Source organism: Austrofundulus limnaeus, unplaced genomic scaffold (genome assembly GCF_001266775.1).
Source record: "Austrofundulus limnaeus strain Quisiro unplaced genomic scaffold, Austrofundulus_limnaeus-1.0 Scaffold1512, whole genome shotgun sequence".
Taxonomy (NCBI): domain Eukaryota; kingdom Metazoa; phylum Chordata; class Actinopteri; order Cyprinodontiformes; family Rivulidae; genus Austrofundulus; species Austrofundulus limnaeus.
The window spans coordinates 20,808-37,193 of record NW_013953914.1 but is presented as its reverse complement, the minus strand read 5'-3'; the positions used below and the strand labels follow the sequence as shown (position 1 = coordinate 37,193).

The following is a 16,386-nucleotide window of genomic DNA, read 5'->3' as shown; positions in this document are numbered from 1 at the left end:
TAGCTCGCTAGCAGCCTCGCACCGAGGACCTATCCACGTCATCATTTACCCAGAATGCTTTGTGTGTAAAGAAAATGGCTCCGCCCCTGTTAAAATATATTTTTAAAAATTTACAAAACTAAACATCCTACAGTATTTTTACAGTCTTTGTTTTACAGTTAAAATACATGTTTATCAATTAAAGTCTAATATTACAACTAATCATGGATCCCTTTAAAAAGTGAACTATTCTCATGAAATACTGCTCATTTTTTTAGTCGTTCAACAGAAAAAGTGATTTTCATTCATGAAATTCTTCATTTTATTATATATTTTAAAGAACTCCTTAAAGGTTTGATGAACTTGCACATTTCCCAGAGTGTTGATTGTGTTTTCAGTTCATTTAGCTCGTTTTAGTCTAACACGCGTCTCACTGTGTGTCATATCAGCTAAGGGAGCAGCTACTTACTATTAATAAGAGTCATTTTTTATGAGCTATTACACCAGAATTTCCAATTGTGTTGATGACACTGGAGAACATGCAGCTCTCTGCGGTGGTAATTACAGCTCAGCAAAATGTAGACATCAATGAAATGATGCAGAGGTAAAAAATAGAAAATAATTGAGCCCTAAGCCTCTTAGGGGCAAAGAAGAAAGGGTTTGTTTTCTATCAGTTATGTGTAAAAACATCCCTAATTTACCTGGGATTTGAAATCACTTAAAAATACAACAAAGCTGTCCAATCAAATATTTTACTGAATGAGGAGAGTAATTATGGACACATGGGAAAAATAAAAAAACAATTTTAAATCGTTTTTGTAGAAACTAACAAATGAAAGGCCTAGCATTCTTTGAAGGAATTCATGGTGTTTTTTTATGCCAAAGTTTTAGACTAAAAATATTTCATTTTGAGAAATTATGTAACAGATTTGGTCAAATCTTAAAAAACATGCACAGTAGTGTGTGTACTTGTGAAACACACTCGTAAAATTCTGTTATGACTTGTGTGGATCAGATTATGGCTTTATAAATGTAAAATCTACAACCAGTCATCACTTCCTCATATTTTATTTAAAATCTGGAAAGTGATTCATGAGATATTTATCTAAAAGTCAAACAGAACTGGCTTTAAGTCTGGCTTAAATGTCTAAAAATTAGCCCGATATTAAATCATGCTGTGCTGGAACTAAACTCAGCTGTTCTGGGTGAGAGATGCTGCTCATGTGGGACAAAATGCCAGGAAATCACAGGGTCCAACACAAATATACACAATTTGTGTTACACAAGTTATTCCATAGGTCAATTTAGAATCAATAATTCACTTAAAGTGAATGGTTTTAGATTGTGGAGGGGGAACTCTGAAAGGAAATGAATGCAGAGCGAGAGGAGATATGAAACCTGGTCAGGTGACACCAAACCCCTGTGCCGCCAAACATCAAACATTTTCAATAAACACAACAAGTGATTTTAGAGCAATAGTGCAAACTCATTTGAGATATCATAACGCAGCTCCCTGATGCAAATTGTCAGGAGTTTGAAAAGGGCAGGCGATGCTAATTTTAAAAGGTTTATAAATTACGCCGATGCCTCAAACCTCTTGGCAATCAGCAGCCGTGGACTTCTTTAAGTATTCTGGGAAAAAAAGCCTAATTGTTTAACATGAAATGAGAAAAGGCTTGTAAGACTGAAATCCTCCTTTTGTAATGCAGTTTAGAAAGTCAGGGTAATAATGGAGGTCACATCAAGGTCATAAACCTTTTTAGAGAAAGCTAATTTTAAGATGACAAATAGTGAATTAAACCTATATGGCTGCAAAATGTAGTGACAGATTTAAGATTCTGCAACAGTAGCTGAAAAAAATTTAATTTTGAAAACAAAAATCTACCTTTATTGATGAAGATGAACAAAGAATGATTTGGCTATCACTTATTTATTGAACTGGTTAACAGATATTAGCTTGTGGAGCATATGTACGGAGTGTAGCTCTGTTGAATCATGCTACAATTTAACACAAACTATTAAATATTACTTTGTCCTCTGATTAATATTTAGACCTACAGAGTTTAAAATAATATAATAAATGTAAGTATTTTTAGGTTTCTGTTAGAGGAACCTGACCTGTTGAGAAGCTAGTTAGGTAATAGAGACAAGTTTCATTCTATAACAGGTATACGGAGAACATTTTCAAAGTGACTGGTAAATATTTATTATTCTTATTTATTACAGTAAGCAATAATAAATACACTTTATTACTAGYTGAAGTCATCATTTTTCAACTAGCTAAAGTCTAAGTTACCGGCTGACTTCAGGTCTGGTTTAGATCATTGTTACTTATAAATTATATATTTTTCTGGTATAAATCTGCTGTTTTACATGATTGTTGAATGAAATTAACATAGTTGTTATTTTTTGTAAAAATATTACAGATAATTTGTGAAACAGATCCAGTTCAGCTGCTGTTTATCTATTAGTTTCTATGGAGGCTGTGAGCTGTTGTCCTGTTTGGTCTGTTTCTGCTCCTCCATGCTGTTACAGACGCTACCAGTGGATGGGATGGGCGGGGCTCATTCTAGTGATCATATTCAAGTCTATGGTTCAAAAGTAGCTGGTAGCCATTAGCTGTCAGCCATTAAAATTTGCTGTGGCCCAGTTGTACTGGAAGTGGGAATTACAAGCCATGAATTTAAACAGTCGAAAAGTGGGAGGGATCAAAATTCAAGACAGCAGCTTCACCACAACTCACCAGTGAGTAAAACCCTCTTCTTTTACTCTTCATAGTATTTCTGTATCATTTATTTCACATTCATCAATAATACTTGTAATACTTTTCAGTGTTTATTAGAGGACGGATAAAAACGCGGTTTCTTTGTAGGAAAAACCAGTTAGAGCTCAGTTGTTGTTTGTTAAAGGCTCAGCCGTAGCAAAAACAATGCGTGTTTAGTCAAAGCCAAACATGAAACAAAGTTAATAAGGGGTGCACTGATTGTCTGACCCATATCTGTCGATTCTGACTTTGGCCGATACCAAAATAACTGACACTGTTTGGTGTTAAAATGCCGCACTACACCTTTAATACTCCAAACTTTTCCAATTCTCTAAAAAACTAAAGTCTGGGCTACAGTAAGCTGATTGTAGCAGCTGTGGTTGGATGTTGAYTGGATTAAATATGCAGATTATGCACAGACATGACTGATGGACAACTTTTAAAAAGTGGCCAATATGGGCCGATTTAAAACCATCCTGCGATTAGTCGGTCTGTCTCTAATGCTGTGTCTGCGTTCTGTCTGTGATCAAGGAGCCGAGTCTCTAATTACTGTGCTTTCACTTTGAAACACAGCCACTACCCCAAGATAAACAGCAAATACTGTATATAAAAATAAACCGGACTAATTAATTTTCACAGCGCGCCTTCCTCCTTGTCTGGGATATTTCTCACGAACAGAGTTCAGGGAAAATCTGAAGGAGCGTTTGTGGCTGCGAGCTCGCCTCGTCCGACGACGGACTTCTCCCGATCCATCTGCGCTCGAGACGAAACTCGCCCTCACCCACGGCGCCGAGTGTCACTGTGAGTTTTACACGGCTCCACGTTGGTGCTCGCCTCACGATGTGAGAAAACGCCAACAGTTATAACGTCCTCTGCCCCCTTCCTCCTCCTCTGTGTCATCGAAGCTCGTTTGCCTCCAATCCCCGTCACCTCACTCCCCCTCGCCTCATCCCACCTCAGTCAATCAATCCCTCGTGAAATCACGAGGTGACATGTACAGTGTTGTCCTGGTAACCATTGCTGCACAACTGTTGCCTGGTCACTGAGTGCAAACAAGCTCAGAGCCCAGCGAGGCGTCTGTACTGCACAGACTGAGAGAACGGCTTCCAAGAGATGCTATAAAAGGCTGGAAGGAGGGAGGGTCAGGGGGTGTTGGGTCACACACTGCCTGCTGCAGTCCACCCTCCATTTAATTTAATGACTCCATAAAACCTGTATTCTTCGGATGAAGGACTGCAGCATAAATATCACACAATCTGCATGCTAATTGAAGACATCTTTGTTACAGAAAAAGCCAAAGTTTGTGTCTAATAGATTGGTGGATTTGTTTCATCTCCTGCAGAACTGTTCTGTGACTTTATTCAGTCGTCTGACAGAATCGTCTTCGGCAGGAAAGCTTTCAGAAAAACAACGACACCAAGACCCCTGCACTTATAAATAGACCACTCTAACGAAGCACTTCATCACGCGCGTGTTTGAGCCCATTATTTATTATCGAGCCGTATTTCTAGACCAGTGAGATCTGTCGATATGTGGTGTAAGATCTGACAAAATGATTCATGCAGTGCTCATAAATCAGTTTGAAATTCAACCACTAATATCCATCAGTTTGCTGCGCAGGGGGAAAAAAAATCAAGTAACATATTTTTATTTTGTTTTTTGCATTGTGTTCGTTTTACACAAAATTTCCGAGGCACATGCTGCACATGTTTGTGGGAAATTCTATATATTTATATTTACAACAGTGGGTGTTGCAGTTTTCTGACACAAGCTGCATTTACATTCCAAGTGTTTCGTTTATATGGACACAAAATTAATTAATCCTTTTCATGACTCAGCACCAGGCTTTTATCCAGAATAGAAGTACTTATATAAAATTTTCCTTCAAAAAAACACAGAAGAAATAGTTCTGCTCCCCTGATGTAAAGAAACGTCTTCTGATCGTCCAGAAAGGACTCGATCACGGTGGAGGCGTTACCGCTCTCACTGATTGGGCTACAGACGATGTTATCGCGCAGCGTGTAGTGCTAAGGTTGCTTAGCTGTGGTGGCCATCTTGATTGAGATGGTTTATGAGATTTTATTTTTTAATCTACAGACAAATAACCCCCCTCCACCCACCCACCTTAAAGGGAATCCCTGATTAGTTGTAACATTAGACTTTATTTGATAAACATTTATTTTAACTGTTGTTTAAAGACTGTAAAAATACTGTAGGCTGTTTAGTTTTGTAAATTTTTAAAAATATATTTCAACACTGACGGAGTCATTTTATTTACACGCAAAGCATTTTGGGTAAATGATGATGTGAATCAGTCCTCAGTGTGAGGCTGCTAGCGAGCTATCCACCCTGAAGGTTAATCTTGGACAATATTTGATGATCGACTCTTTTAAATGAAACCAGAGAGCGTTGACAGAGAGGAGAAGGTAGAAATGACTCAGCCTGGAACTGAAAATATGGATGGAGGACAACAGAGCTGCTTCATGGAAGAAGAACCTCAGCTTAGCTTGTTAGCCTTTGTGCTAGCGCCGACACTATATTGCCTTACAAGTATTAGCTCGGTGCTAGCGCGACATACAAGCTAAACTGAGGTCCTCCATCCATATTTTCAGGTACAGGCTGAGTCATTTTTGTGTTCCCCTCTCTGTTATGTGGATGGAGGACCTCAGTGATGAGAGGAGAATGTGTAGCGCTGAGCTAGTACAGATATATGGTGATAGCGTCAGGGCTAATGCTAAAGCTAACAGGCTAAGCTGAGGTTGTTCTTCCATGAAGCAGCTCTGTTGTCCTCCATCCATATTTTCAGTTACAGGCTGAATCATTTCTACCTTCTCCTCTCTGTCAACGCTCTCTGGTTTCATTTAATAGAGTCGATCATCAGATATTGTCCAAGATTAACCTTCAGGGTGGATATAGCTCGCTAGCAGCCTCGCACCGAGGACCTATCCACGTCATCATTTACCCAGAATGCTTTGCGCGTAAATAAAATGGCCCTGTCCGTGTAATATATTTTTAAACTTTTAGTTAAAAAATGATAAAAACTGAACATCCTACAGTATTTTTACAGTCTTTGTTTTACAGTTAAAATACATGTTTATTAAATAAAGTCTAATGCTACAAATAATCAGGGATCCCTTTAGACACTCGCACAGACAGGCACAAGCAAAAACATTACTGCCTTTGGCGGTGAGCGATAGACATTCATTTCCTTGACTGATAGTAAGTGTTCATTTTTGATCCGAAGTAAAAAAAAAAAATCCCAAAGCTGTGATTGATTTATGAATACTCATCATGTGCTGCGTTGATTTCAAAGGCTCATCTGTAAGCCTTTATGAGACGACGTTTCTTACATTACACAGATATCTCACACTACACCCTGAATCTGCCAAGAAAAGACAAAAAAAACCCCAGAATGGCTAAAAGGAAAGGGGGCGAAACAAAAAAGGTGTTTGTCTCAGAGGATGGTGCTGCGAGGGAGGCGGAGTAAATTGACTGTTTACAACAACAGACCCAGAGAGGGACCTTGAACGTCCATGATGAGCTCTCTTCCCTTTTTCACTTTCAAATCACCTTATTCCTGGCTTTTCTGGACGCTGTCCTAAAAAAACCAAGGCCATAATCTCCATCCAATTTGCTCCCTCCCTCTGCATGAACACTGACAGATTGTCATATTTTGGCCATGCTCCCAGTAGTGGATGTGAGAGGCAGGAGGGCAGATAAATGGCTATTACCATTCATACCGGCTCATTACTGAGCATTTAGACCCAGGAGCACCAACTCCAAAGCTCCACGCAGAGGGCATTTATGCTACTCCTATATTCACCCCAGGAACCCTGCAACATGGCGCTTATGATTGACATCTCACACCTACACATGTCCTTTTTGAAAGAAACATTGCATTTTTCAAAAATATTTGTCTGTTGCATCAAAACTGATCTATATTCCCATAAAGACAGCGGCTCCAAAGCACCGACGCCTGCATCGTAAAATTCCAAGTGGTTTGGTCACTTGGGCAACTATAATCAGTGGTGAGCACCATCCCGCTAAAGCTCAAATTTACTAATTGCGGACCTAAATATTTTGTTTGCGCTTTAGCGGTCTTACTAATTTTTATAATTCATAAGCGGATGTGCACTTTCTCAAATTATAATGCAGTACTGCTAATAACTAATTATCTACAGTCATCATTATCTTGAATAGCAGAAGGTATGGTTGTCAATGAATCACAACGCACGTGATCTGTCCAACAGCACCCCTCCCAGATAAACACATTGATTGAGAAGGTAGACATCCTGCTGACATTTGCTTTGGGTCATGGTTCTGATTTCCCACAATGCTTTGTGTCTGCTTACGTAGCAGGAAGTCAATAGCAAAAACAGTTAACGTTTGTAATCCATACAAAAAAAATTATGTATTAATTTATTTTACTTTACAATCAGAGCTCCTCTTTTGAAAAAAAAAAAGTTTAAACACTGGAGCTCAATACTTGACATAATTGGTCAAAGCAACGGGGTTAGAGACTCAGAAATGATTTAAAGGTTTTATGCTGATGAAGACTGACATCTAGTGGTCAACTGGAGAAATTACAAGGAAAACTTTAAATCCACGCTCTTATTTTGAAGTGAAGATAGTTTCCTGTACTCCTTGCCTTTGTTCCCCATCACAAATCAAATCTGTCATGTACCCAGAATGCATCGCTTCAGTTTTCCAATAAACAGTTTTAAAATTACTTTATTGATGCTTCTTTAATGAAAAATCTACAACAAACAAAAGAAAAAGACAAAGAAGCAGCCGAACTAGCAATCCTCAACAACTTTTTAATTTTTACACAAGGAGCTAAAGGTCTGTTTCAGGAAATCACATCCCCAGCAATCGGCGGTTGTAAAATTAAGCTGTAAAAGAGTTCATACACCGCTAGTTGGCAGTGTTGTGCATATATTGTACATGAATTGTTGCCAGTAAGTGTCAAAATGAACTTGCGGTTTAAAATTAGCTTCTGCTAGTTTTTCTATGGCATAAGTGCTTTTGAAAATGCGGACCTAAATGTTTTCATAAACTCTTTAGAAATTGCGGAGCTAAYTTTTGGATTAGTGCTGCCCACCACTGAGTATAACCATAAACATATTCTTGCATTTAATTTTTTTTTATAACAAAAGGTTTCAGCCTACTGTCATGAATCCATCCAGCAGGCCCGAGTCCGGTTTGGGCGGGGCTTGTAGCCGCTCCATCGACCACTTCTCAATGATTGATGACACCTGAGAGTTTTCGGTGTTGAGTATGCGAAACCCCGTCATGTTGACTCCACTGTAGCGGTACGGTTCCATGTCGAGGGCAAAAAGGTCCTAGAAGCAAAGATTCAACAGCGGAACGGTTTGTGTAAATCTGTGTAACATCATGTTTTTGTGTCAAACAAATGATGCACTGCTTTTAAGACAGACTGTCTTCCCATTTTTGGGATTTAAAAAAGAAATAACGAACAGCGAATGACCAAAAAGTACACAGAGCTTGAACATCATTATACATTGAAGAAATTAGCTTTTTTTCCTCATCTTTTATACTTTTTTATACACCTCTTAGCAATCAAGAGAAGTTAGCAGTGGTACAATAACCGAGCAGAGAGGTACATTTGAAGGTATTTCAGAGATTGTTTTTCTCATGCTGAGGCAGTAGCCTTGATTAAGGCAATGCTTTCAAGGTTACAGGCAGGCTTTTGGTGCTCTGCCATCTATCATGTGGAAGTAAAAGGACAACCTGATTGTCCTGTATATACGGCATGTCTGGAATCTAAGCGGGCAGATGTCTCTGGGACGCAGCCACGCAGTTGAAAGAGCAACAGCAGCAGGTGATGCACACAAAACGGGGTGCCACGGTCAATATTTGCTCTTCCGAAAGCAGCGGGGATGGCTTGGTACCAGAGGATACAGTGGCCAAAGCCAGCAGAGTGGACCTGCCAAACACTGGCCGTTGTTAAAGTAGGCTCGTTTCCATCACGGGCAGCAGCAACGCCACCGAATCACTGTCCTCTTCTTTTGCAATGACATACCTGCTGTCACCCTCCTCCTTTCATCACCGGTTCATATGTGGATGCATACCTGTGTTTTTTTTGTGTATTTTTTCAAACTTTCCAGTTGTGCTCCAAGCAGCACAGTGTTTTTCATTTGTTACGTCTATAATGGAACAAATGGGTGACAGYATCTCCTGCTCAGGGTTATTATCAGAGCTCTCAGTCTTCTGTTCTCTGGGCTCAGGCAGGATGTGCTGCTTTTCATCTGGAGCATGGCAGGGGCAATCTTTGTAGTGGCTAGATCAAAGAACCCTTTATTTTTTTTTTTTTATTTTTTTTTATTTTTTTACGGGGGGAGAACTTCAAATGGCAGCCAGAGTCTGAGGAAAATACTTTCACCTGCCTTTGTCTCCTGCAGTCAGGGTAGTGGTCAGCCAGGTGGGGTGAAAAGTGGGTGCCGGATTAGGGAGAATCCATTCGATTTAAACTTTTCACAGCTGAGTTTAACATGCAAAATGTGTATCGAGTGAGAGTGACTCAGCTTTTTCATCAGTTTGTGGAGGAGCTTCAAAAAACGGTTCACACCCACAAGAGAAAAAAAAAACTTTTCCTTCTTTAAATAAAAACTTTCTGAAAAGTAAAAGTTTGCTCAGTTTAGTCTCAAAACAGAAAACTGCTGCCATAGTGGACAGACTGATGACTGTATTGCAGCAAACAAATCAAGTCAATGTTTGCAGTCCAACTAAAAGAAAATGTTGAAAACAAACATTTTCAAGTAACAGAAAAGTGCAGAACTATGAGGAAAAAATATGGCCTATCATTGCATTTAGTCAACAACAGTTCAAAAAAGTGCTGATGTACTCACCAGGGTGGTGAAAATGTAGTGGTAGTACTCAGTCATCATACCCATTGCCAGTGCCTAGAGGGAGAGAAGAACATCAGGCGTTAAGTATACTTAAATACATTTAAATGAGAATATAATGTCATCAATTAGAATGATGCATTCAGATGTTATTTCACTTCTATAGTAGTGACATTAGTCATCAAGACTCAGAAAAAAGACATATTTAAAGGGAAAGTCCAGTCAACTTTAAAGTGACGGTTTGTCTAATGGCCATAAATAATTACATTATCAGGAGGATGGAGTGTAGAGAAAGAAACAAAAGTGTTTTTCCAGACAGTAATGTGCCAGTTTTTCCAAAAAGATTTTTAAAGTCTTTAAAACTGGGCATTTGTTTAGTTTGCCGCCGTTTTCATAACCGAACATTTGTGTTACTTTGCAAAAGAATTGCATTTGATCAGAGCATTGACAAATTGTGTCATGCAAAAAATGTAAAGCTTTAGAAACAACAAAAAAAGAGTTGATTTTATGAACCTGCAAAGTCATAACAGAACATCACTTCAAAGCCAGTGGTAGATTTAGGATTTTTCTGAATAAGGGCCATCAAAGTGCCACAATACTCACAGAGGGGCCAAGTATTTTTTATCATCTTTGTACACAAATCTCTGATTTTAGTAAGATGTATACATTTAATCAGTCACACATGTTCAAACACTTGTAATGTAATTTAAAAAAAATCATTCATGTATATTCTCCTTACAAGTTTTACATACATTTTTACTGTAAATAGATCAAATACTCTCAAATACACAGCATGTAAGAAAATCCAGCCATTGTTTGTTCGTGGAAATACTTTTCCTGCAGGATTGTGCAAATCTTAAGAGAAGACGATGTCTGTAAGACTGATTCATGCCGGACTTTTCTATTTGACTCATTACTGCCTCTAGTGTTTAGACATGGAATTGCGCACGTCATCATTACTCGTGCAAAGGACAGATGAGTGGCAGGACAGGGGAACTTCAGGAGGCCAATAACATTTCAGCTGGGGCCAATGCCCCTGTGGCCCCGCCCTTAGAACCGCCCCTGTTCAAAGCTGACTGGACAGTTTCAGATCTTCCAAGGCGCCAATTATGGAACTCTCTCTGCATTGTTGCCCAAATCAAATTCTGGAAGTGGTCATTCAACTAGATCTGTTACAAAAGGACAACTGATGTTATCAACTTTTAAAAACTGTTACGGCCAGAGGTCTTTCTTCTATGTTTATACTAAAGCATGGAATGACATTCCTCAAAACATAAAGTCCATTTCAAAACTAMAGCCCTTTAAGAAGAATCTTGTCTGCCATCTGCTGGACACATTTTGTTGCGCTCATATTTAGACGCCCTATTTTGCAAATGCTGCCTTCCTGAAATTTGGTATGCTTGTTTGTCTTTGTGTCTATGGTGTATAATGATGTGATTGTGATGCTGTATTTCTGAGTGTTTTAAGTGCTGCAGAACAGGAACCTGCTGTAAAACAGCAATTATGCTGAGTCAGGCTTGATTTTTAGTAATCTTTTCCTGTTAAATAAATAAATCAAATCAATCAAATCAGTTCCTTTAAAATGGACACATTCTGCAAAATCCACTTTTTTAACCATTAAATACATCTTGTTGTGTACTTGGAGTCTCCAGGAGTGCAGAAAAGTTGAATTTAGTCTCTTCAGTGGCTGCGTAGATCTCTTTATATTCTGTTAGGGTCATATTTTACAGTCTGTTCASTTTTCTCTTTTCCTTATAATGTATTTTAAGGAATAACGACACATTATTTGCTGCGGGTTGTGGACTTCCTCTTAACTAATTTAGTGAATTTGTGGTTCTTTTGTTCTCCTCTGGGTCAGACTCTGGCTCCAACATGTAAGGCACCTCCTTTGCATCTAAAAAGACAGCATCAAAACGAGTTGCTCTCAGAATCATCTCAGAACAGGGGTGAAAGAGGGGCTTGTTGAGTTGCAATAATAATAAGTTGCAGTTCCACTTTATATAGACCACTACTGAAGGATTTAAATGGGAAAAAGAAGAATTTAACAGCACCATGTCTCCTTTAAGCAGAAAATACAGAGGTGGAACCTGAGTTTCACTTTGAACAACTGACAACCTCTTATTTATCTAAGAATTATAGTTTATTATAATATATAAATAAAAATCTACATATAACCAAAAGAAAAGAAAAGAAAAAACAACAAAAAATTAACTTTTCTAAACACTTAAATGACACTTTCCCCCTACAGTTTTTTTTTTGTGTTTTCACATTTTGTGTGAAAAAGATGTACTTTAAAAAAGCATTTTAAAGCTGATATGTTTCACACTAAATGTGTTGTTCACGCTGATATAAATGTGTCCATTTCACAACTCATTGCACTTTTTCAAAACACACTAAATACCTTCCAAAATCTTTGTTGTTTTTAGCAAACGCTTTATTAAAAAGAAAAAAAAAAAGCCCAGAAAGCAGCCAACGGCCACAAAAACAAAAGCACTGCAATCTTCTCACAGTGGCATAAACAAAATGTTCTGCAACACAAAGTATTTTTATATGTCTTTGTTGTAGATGATGCTTAAAATGTCACAAAAGAAGGTTATTTTTTGTTTTGTTTTCCTGAACAGCGGTCATTCTTCACTGTCTCGCAGGTTTGTGCGCGTACTTATTTCCAACAGTGCAATAATATTCTTCCATTCAATAAAATCCCCCGCAAATGTCATAAATGGCGTGCTTCGGTTCGATGAACTCAACATGTCTGTGAGCAGAGTTACACTTTCTAATTAAAAAACTTTATTGTGCAACTGAGAGCATCTTCTGCAATAGGTCAGTAGATGAGATCTAATATTCCACAATGAGATTACAGCCACACAGAGCAGGAGGAAGGTATCCTAATGATTTGAATCAGTGCTTAAGAGAGAGTAATAAAGCGAGAGTACATGAGCTTATTGTTTTAGCACTTATACATAATGAATGAACGATGAGCCTGTGCAGTCAGCGCTGAGTCTACAAGAGAAAAAGTATGTAAATCTTAAGTCCTATTCAAATCCAGGGAATAATATGTTACAAATTGTTCATTTTATTACCAAATGCCAGTGTTGTATAAAGTACCTCAAAGTGATACTTGAGTAAAAGTACAAGTACCTTATCATAAAGTTACTTTGGTAAAAGTTAAAGTCTCCTCTAAGAATATTACTTGAGTAAAATACTTAAAGTATCTGATTTATTTTGTACTTAAGTATTAAAAGTAGATTTCTGACATAAAATCTAATTAAGTATTAAAAGTAAATGTATTGAGTAAAAATGAGCAGTTAAGATTTTCCGGAATGACATTTAACTCTCCAAAAATATTTTTTTCTAATGGTGTGCAGCTGGGATGGACTGCATACAACATAATACGGTGTCAGAAGAATGGTATATATTTATACTTCTCATCCAACCACAATTAAATTCACTATCTAGGAGACACAATTTATCAGGATAGTATTTTTTAATAATAATAATAACAACACGGAATAAAACTGGAGTAACAACTTTCTACTTCTTAACGTTTTGAAAAATGTAAGGAATAGAAAGTACCAGTGAATTCTGATGTTATCACTCCATGAAATGGACGTTATTAGGCGTTATCAGTCCCATGCAATGGCTTCAGAATGTCCCTACTGKGCCTTCCAGTCTTCAGACTGTCCCAACAGTGCCCCCTAGTGGGTTAATATATCAGTGACAATGAATGTGTTAAGAACCATATAAGCAAAACATATTTTAATAACTTTTTTTATCCTTGCCTGGTGATGTTCCTTGCTCTTRCTTTCCGTTTCAGACTCAAACCCTGGTCTCCTGCTCTGTGGTTCGACACTCTACCCATTGCCGTATTAGAAGGCCACATTATACACCTGTTGGAGAGCAGTGTCTTTGGTGGTGTCTTTAGCGCTAACCATGATATTTTCTCTAAGGTTAACCTTTGTGGCTTTTTGCCTCATGTTAACCTGTTTTTTATGCCTCAGTTTTTTATGCCTCATTTTAACCAGATAGTGCTTTTATTGCCTCATGTTAACCAGATAGTGGTTTTATGCCTCATACTAACCAGCTGACAATCGGAAGCCATTCTGTGGGATGGCGGAACCTGCTAAGTGGCACAGGCAGGACATTCTGAAGCCATTCTATAGGACTGATAACAGCCTATTAACGTCCATTTCATGGATGATAACATCCGAAGCGGGTGAAAGTACAGATAATTGTGTAAAAATGTAATGAGTAAAAGTAAAAAGTACTCTAAAAATAATTACTCAAGTAAAGTACAGATAACCAAAATTTCTAYTTTAGTACAGTAACAAAGTATTTGTACTTAGTTACTTTACAACTCTGCCAAATGCTCATTTTTTCCCTCAGTATTAGGTTGAACAGTATTTTGTTAGTTTTGATTTCTTGGATGTATGCACAGAGTTCATTGCTTGACTTTTGCAATGATTGCCTGAAACTTTGGCAGCTCATTAAGGCRCCCGCACCTGTTTCAGGATCCAGGCAGCCATCTCGTGTCCGCAATCAAAGATGACGTGAAACTCCTTCGCCTTCTTCATCTCCTTCAAAAGTGGCTTGGCGTCCTTGGTCTCTGTGGGCAGCTGTCGGATCTTCAAACGGATGTTGTACCGCGACGGCGCCTTGATCAGCTCTTGCAGTCGAATGAGACCTGCGGACAAAAAGGATGCACATATGAAAGAGGAATTTTAWAGAAAAACGGAGCAACACAGTGTGTTTGATCTGTCGCCATTTTGAAGTATCTCTGATTCTAAGGGTGCCATAAAAAAAGAAATAAATAAAAAAACTGGAATTAGGTTTTCTCGGCAGAAAAATACTTATATGCATGCCTTTCTAATCCACACTCTATTGATCCTCCTACACATTGGCAAGCAAACAGACTGCTTCAGACCCATCAGGAGAACGAGCCAGAACATTGCACTCCTTTAAACCAAAAGCACGAAACAGAAAGAACCTCGACATTAACTTCCAATCTGACAGAGGCTTCCAAAATGTTGATTCGCTCTTGTGTTCCAGGACGCCACACTGAAGCGCTGAATAGGTTCAATTTTACCCTGATGGAAAGTCTCGGTCAATTCAGCCTCTTCTGTCTTTTCGCACACACTTCAGCTGTGTTCTGATGAGAGTGGCTCTGTTTGCCCAGCTTGTACTTTCCCTGCACCACCAACCCCCCTCTCAGCTGCCCCCCGGGGAGCCTGACGCCGCCATCACATATTCAGCTCCAATCTTCACCTTTCATTTCTCGACCACACGCTCAGGTAGAAAGCTCTCCAGGAGACACTGTGATGAGATTACAATGAGTTTCTCCCTCACTGAAGGACTTCAGAGTCCAGGGATGAAAGGGGGCCGAATTGATGGGAGAGATGATTACTTGTCATGGGTATAAAAATGGATGGCGCAGAAAGGGGTAGTTTGAGAGAGAACTAGAGAAAGATAGGATTTTTTTCTCCCCCTCGTTTTTTGTGGAACCACTTTAAGATAGCTCAGCCTATTTTTTTATATATTTCGAAACGAAGTGCTGTGTGAGCAGTTTAATGGTTTTACCGTTGAGTAGGGCTGGATCTCCCTGAGGCCTGTAGAAAAATTGGTGCGAAATAGATACATGCAGGTCTTGTTGTGAAACGAACTACAATAGGGAGGAATTCTGAACCTCTGAGAGCTGTCCTAAGGTAATCCCTATAGATCCCTACTCTGGGGCATGTCTGCTTCTCCCTGTTTTTGTTCATGCTGACACTTTGGGAGGTGTTAAGCAAGGGAAAAAAAATCTGTCAAGGGAGCTCAACGTTTGGGAAACACTGTCAGTGTAGATGTGCGAGCTCTGGCTAATGCCTTCAGACATTCCCCCTGGATCTTCTAACGGCTGTGTGTGAATATTTTATCCCCTCCGATAGTTTTTCCTGCCAGACGTCAGATAGGCTCCAATCAGCAGCGCGGGGCCCTGGAGCATGACGCTGTGTGATTACAGCCTGAGACTGGGGTGGAAGTGAAGCGGGGAGCGATGCAGCTGTCACACTTTTCAGGACGTCAGGTGTCTTACAATAGAAAAGGAAAAAAAAAACCCTCCACACAGGAGGCCGGGAACTGCTCCCGACTCAGGTAAAGAGGCAGGAGGCCATCTCTTGGCATCTTTCTGGGACAATTTGAKGGGTGATTGAGGGTGCTGCCGTATCGAGCTCGGAGGCAGGAAGTGGAGGGAGGTCAAAGAGATGAGTCAGAAAAATGTGGCAAGTGGGACGAGCCACTGGGATATAATCTGAGGTCATATTGGTGCTAGAATGCWGCAGGATAGACTGTTTAATATAATGTATGTAACAAATGTGCAACTAGGGATGCTTGAGAAAGAAACGGTACAGATAACCATTCTGCAGTGGTGGGCAGCGCTAATCCAAAAATTAGCTCCGCAATTTCTAAAGCGCTTATAAAAATATTTAGGTCCGCAACTTCAAAAGCACTTATGCCATAGAAAAACTAGCAGAAGCTAATTTTAAAGCGCAAGTTCAATTTGACACTTACTAGCTGGTAACAATTCATGTACAATATTTGTACAACACTGCCAACTAGCGGTGTATGAACCCTTTTACAACTTAATTCTACAACCGCCGATTGCTTGGGATGTGATTTCCTGAAACAGATCTATGGCTCCTGGTGTAAAAATTAAAAAGTTGAGGATTGCTAGTTTGGCTGCTTCTTTGTCTTTTTCTTTTTTTTTTTGTTGTAGATTTTTCATTAAAGAAGCATCAATAAAGT

General features: G+C 39.0%; 1 protein-coding gene across 2 annotated transcripts in view; it reads right to left on the bottom strand.

Moving 5' to 3' along the window:
• Positions 1-16,386, bottom strand: part of LOC106535628 (glutamate receptor ionotropic, kainate 2) — a gene marked incomplete at both ends in the record, with an annotated part of 42,600 nt that overhangs the window by 10,619 nt on the left and 15,595 nt on the right. For both annotated transcript variants that reach the window (XM_014032680.1, XM_014032681.1), the window contains 3 exon segments: positions 7,912-8,085; positions 9,613-9,666; positions 14,109-14,290. In XM_014032680.1, the coding sequence (XP_013888134.1) occupies positions 7,912-8,085; positions 9,613-9,666; positions 14,109-14,290 (410 nt within the window).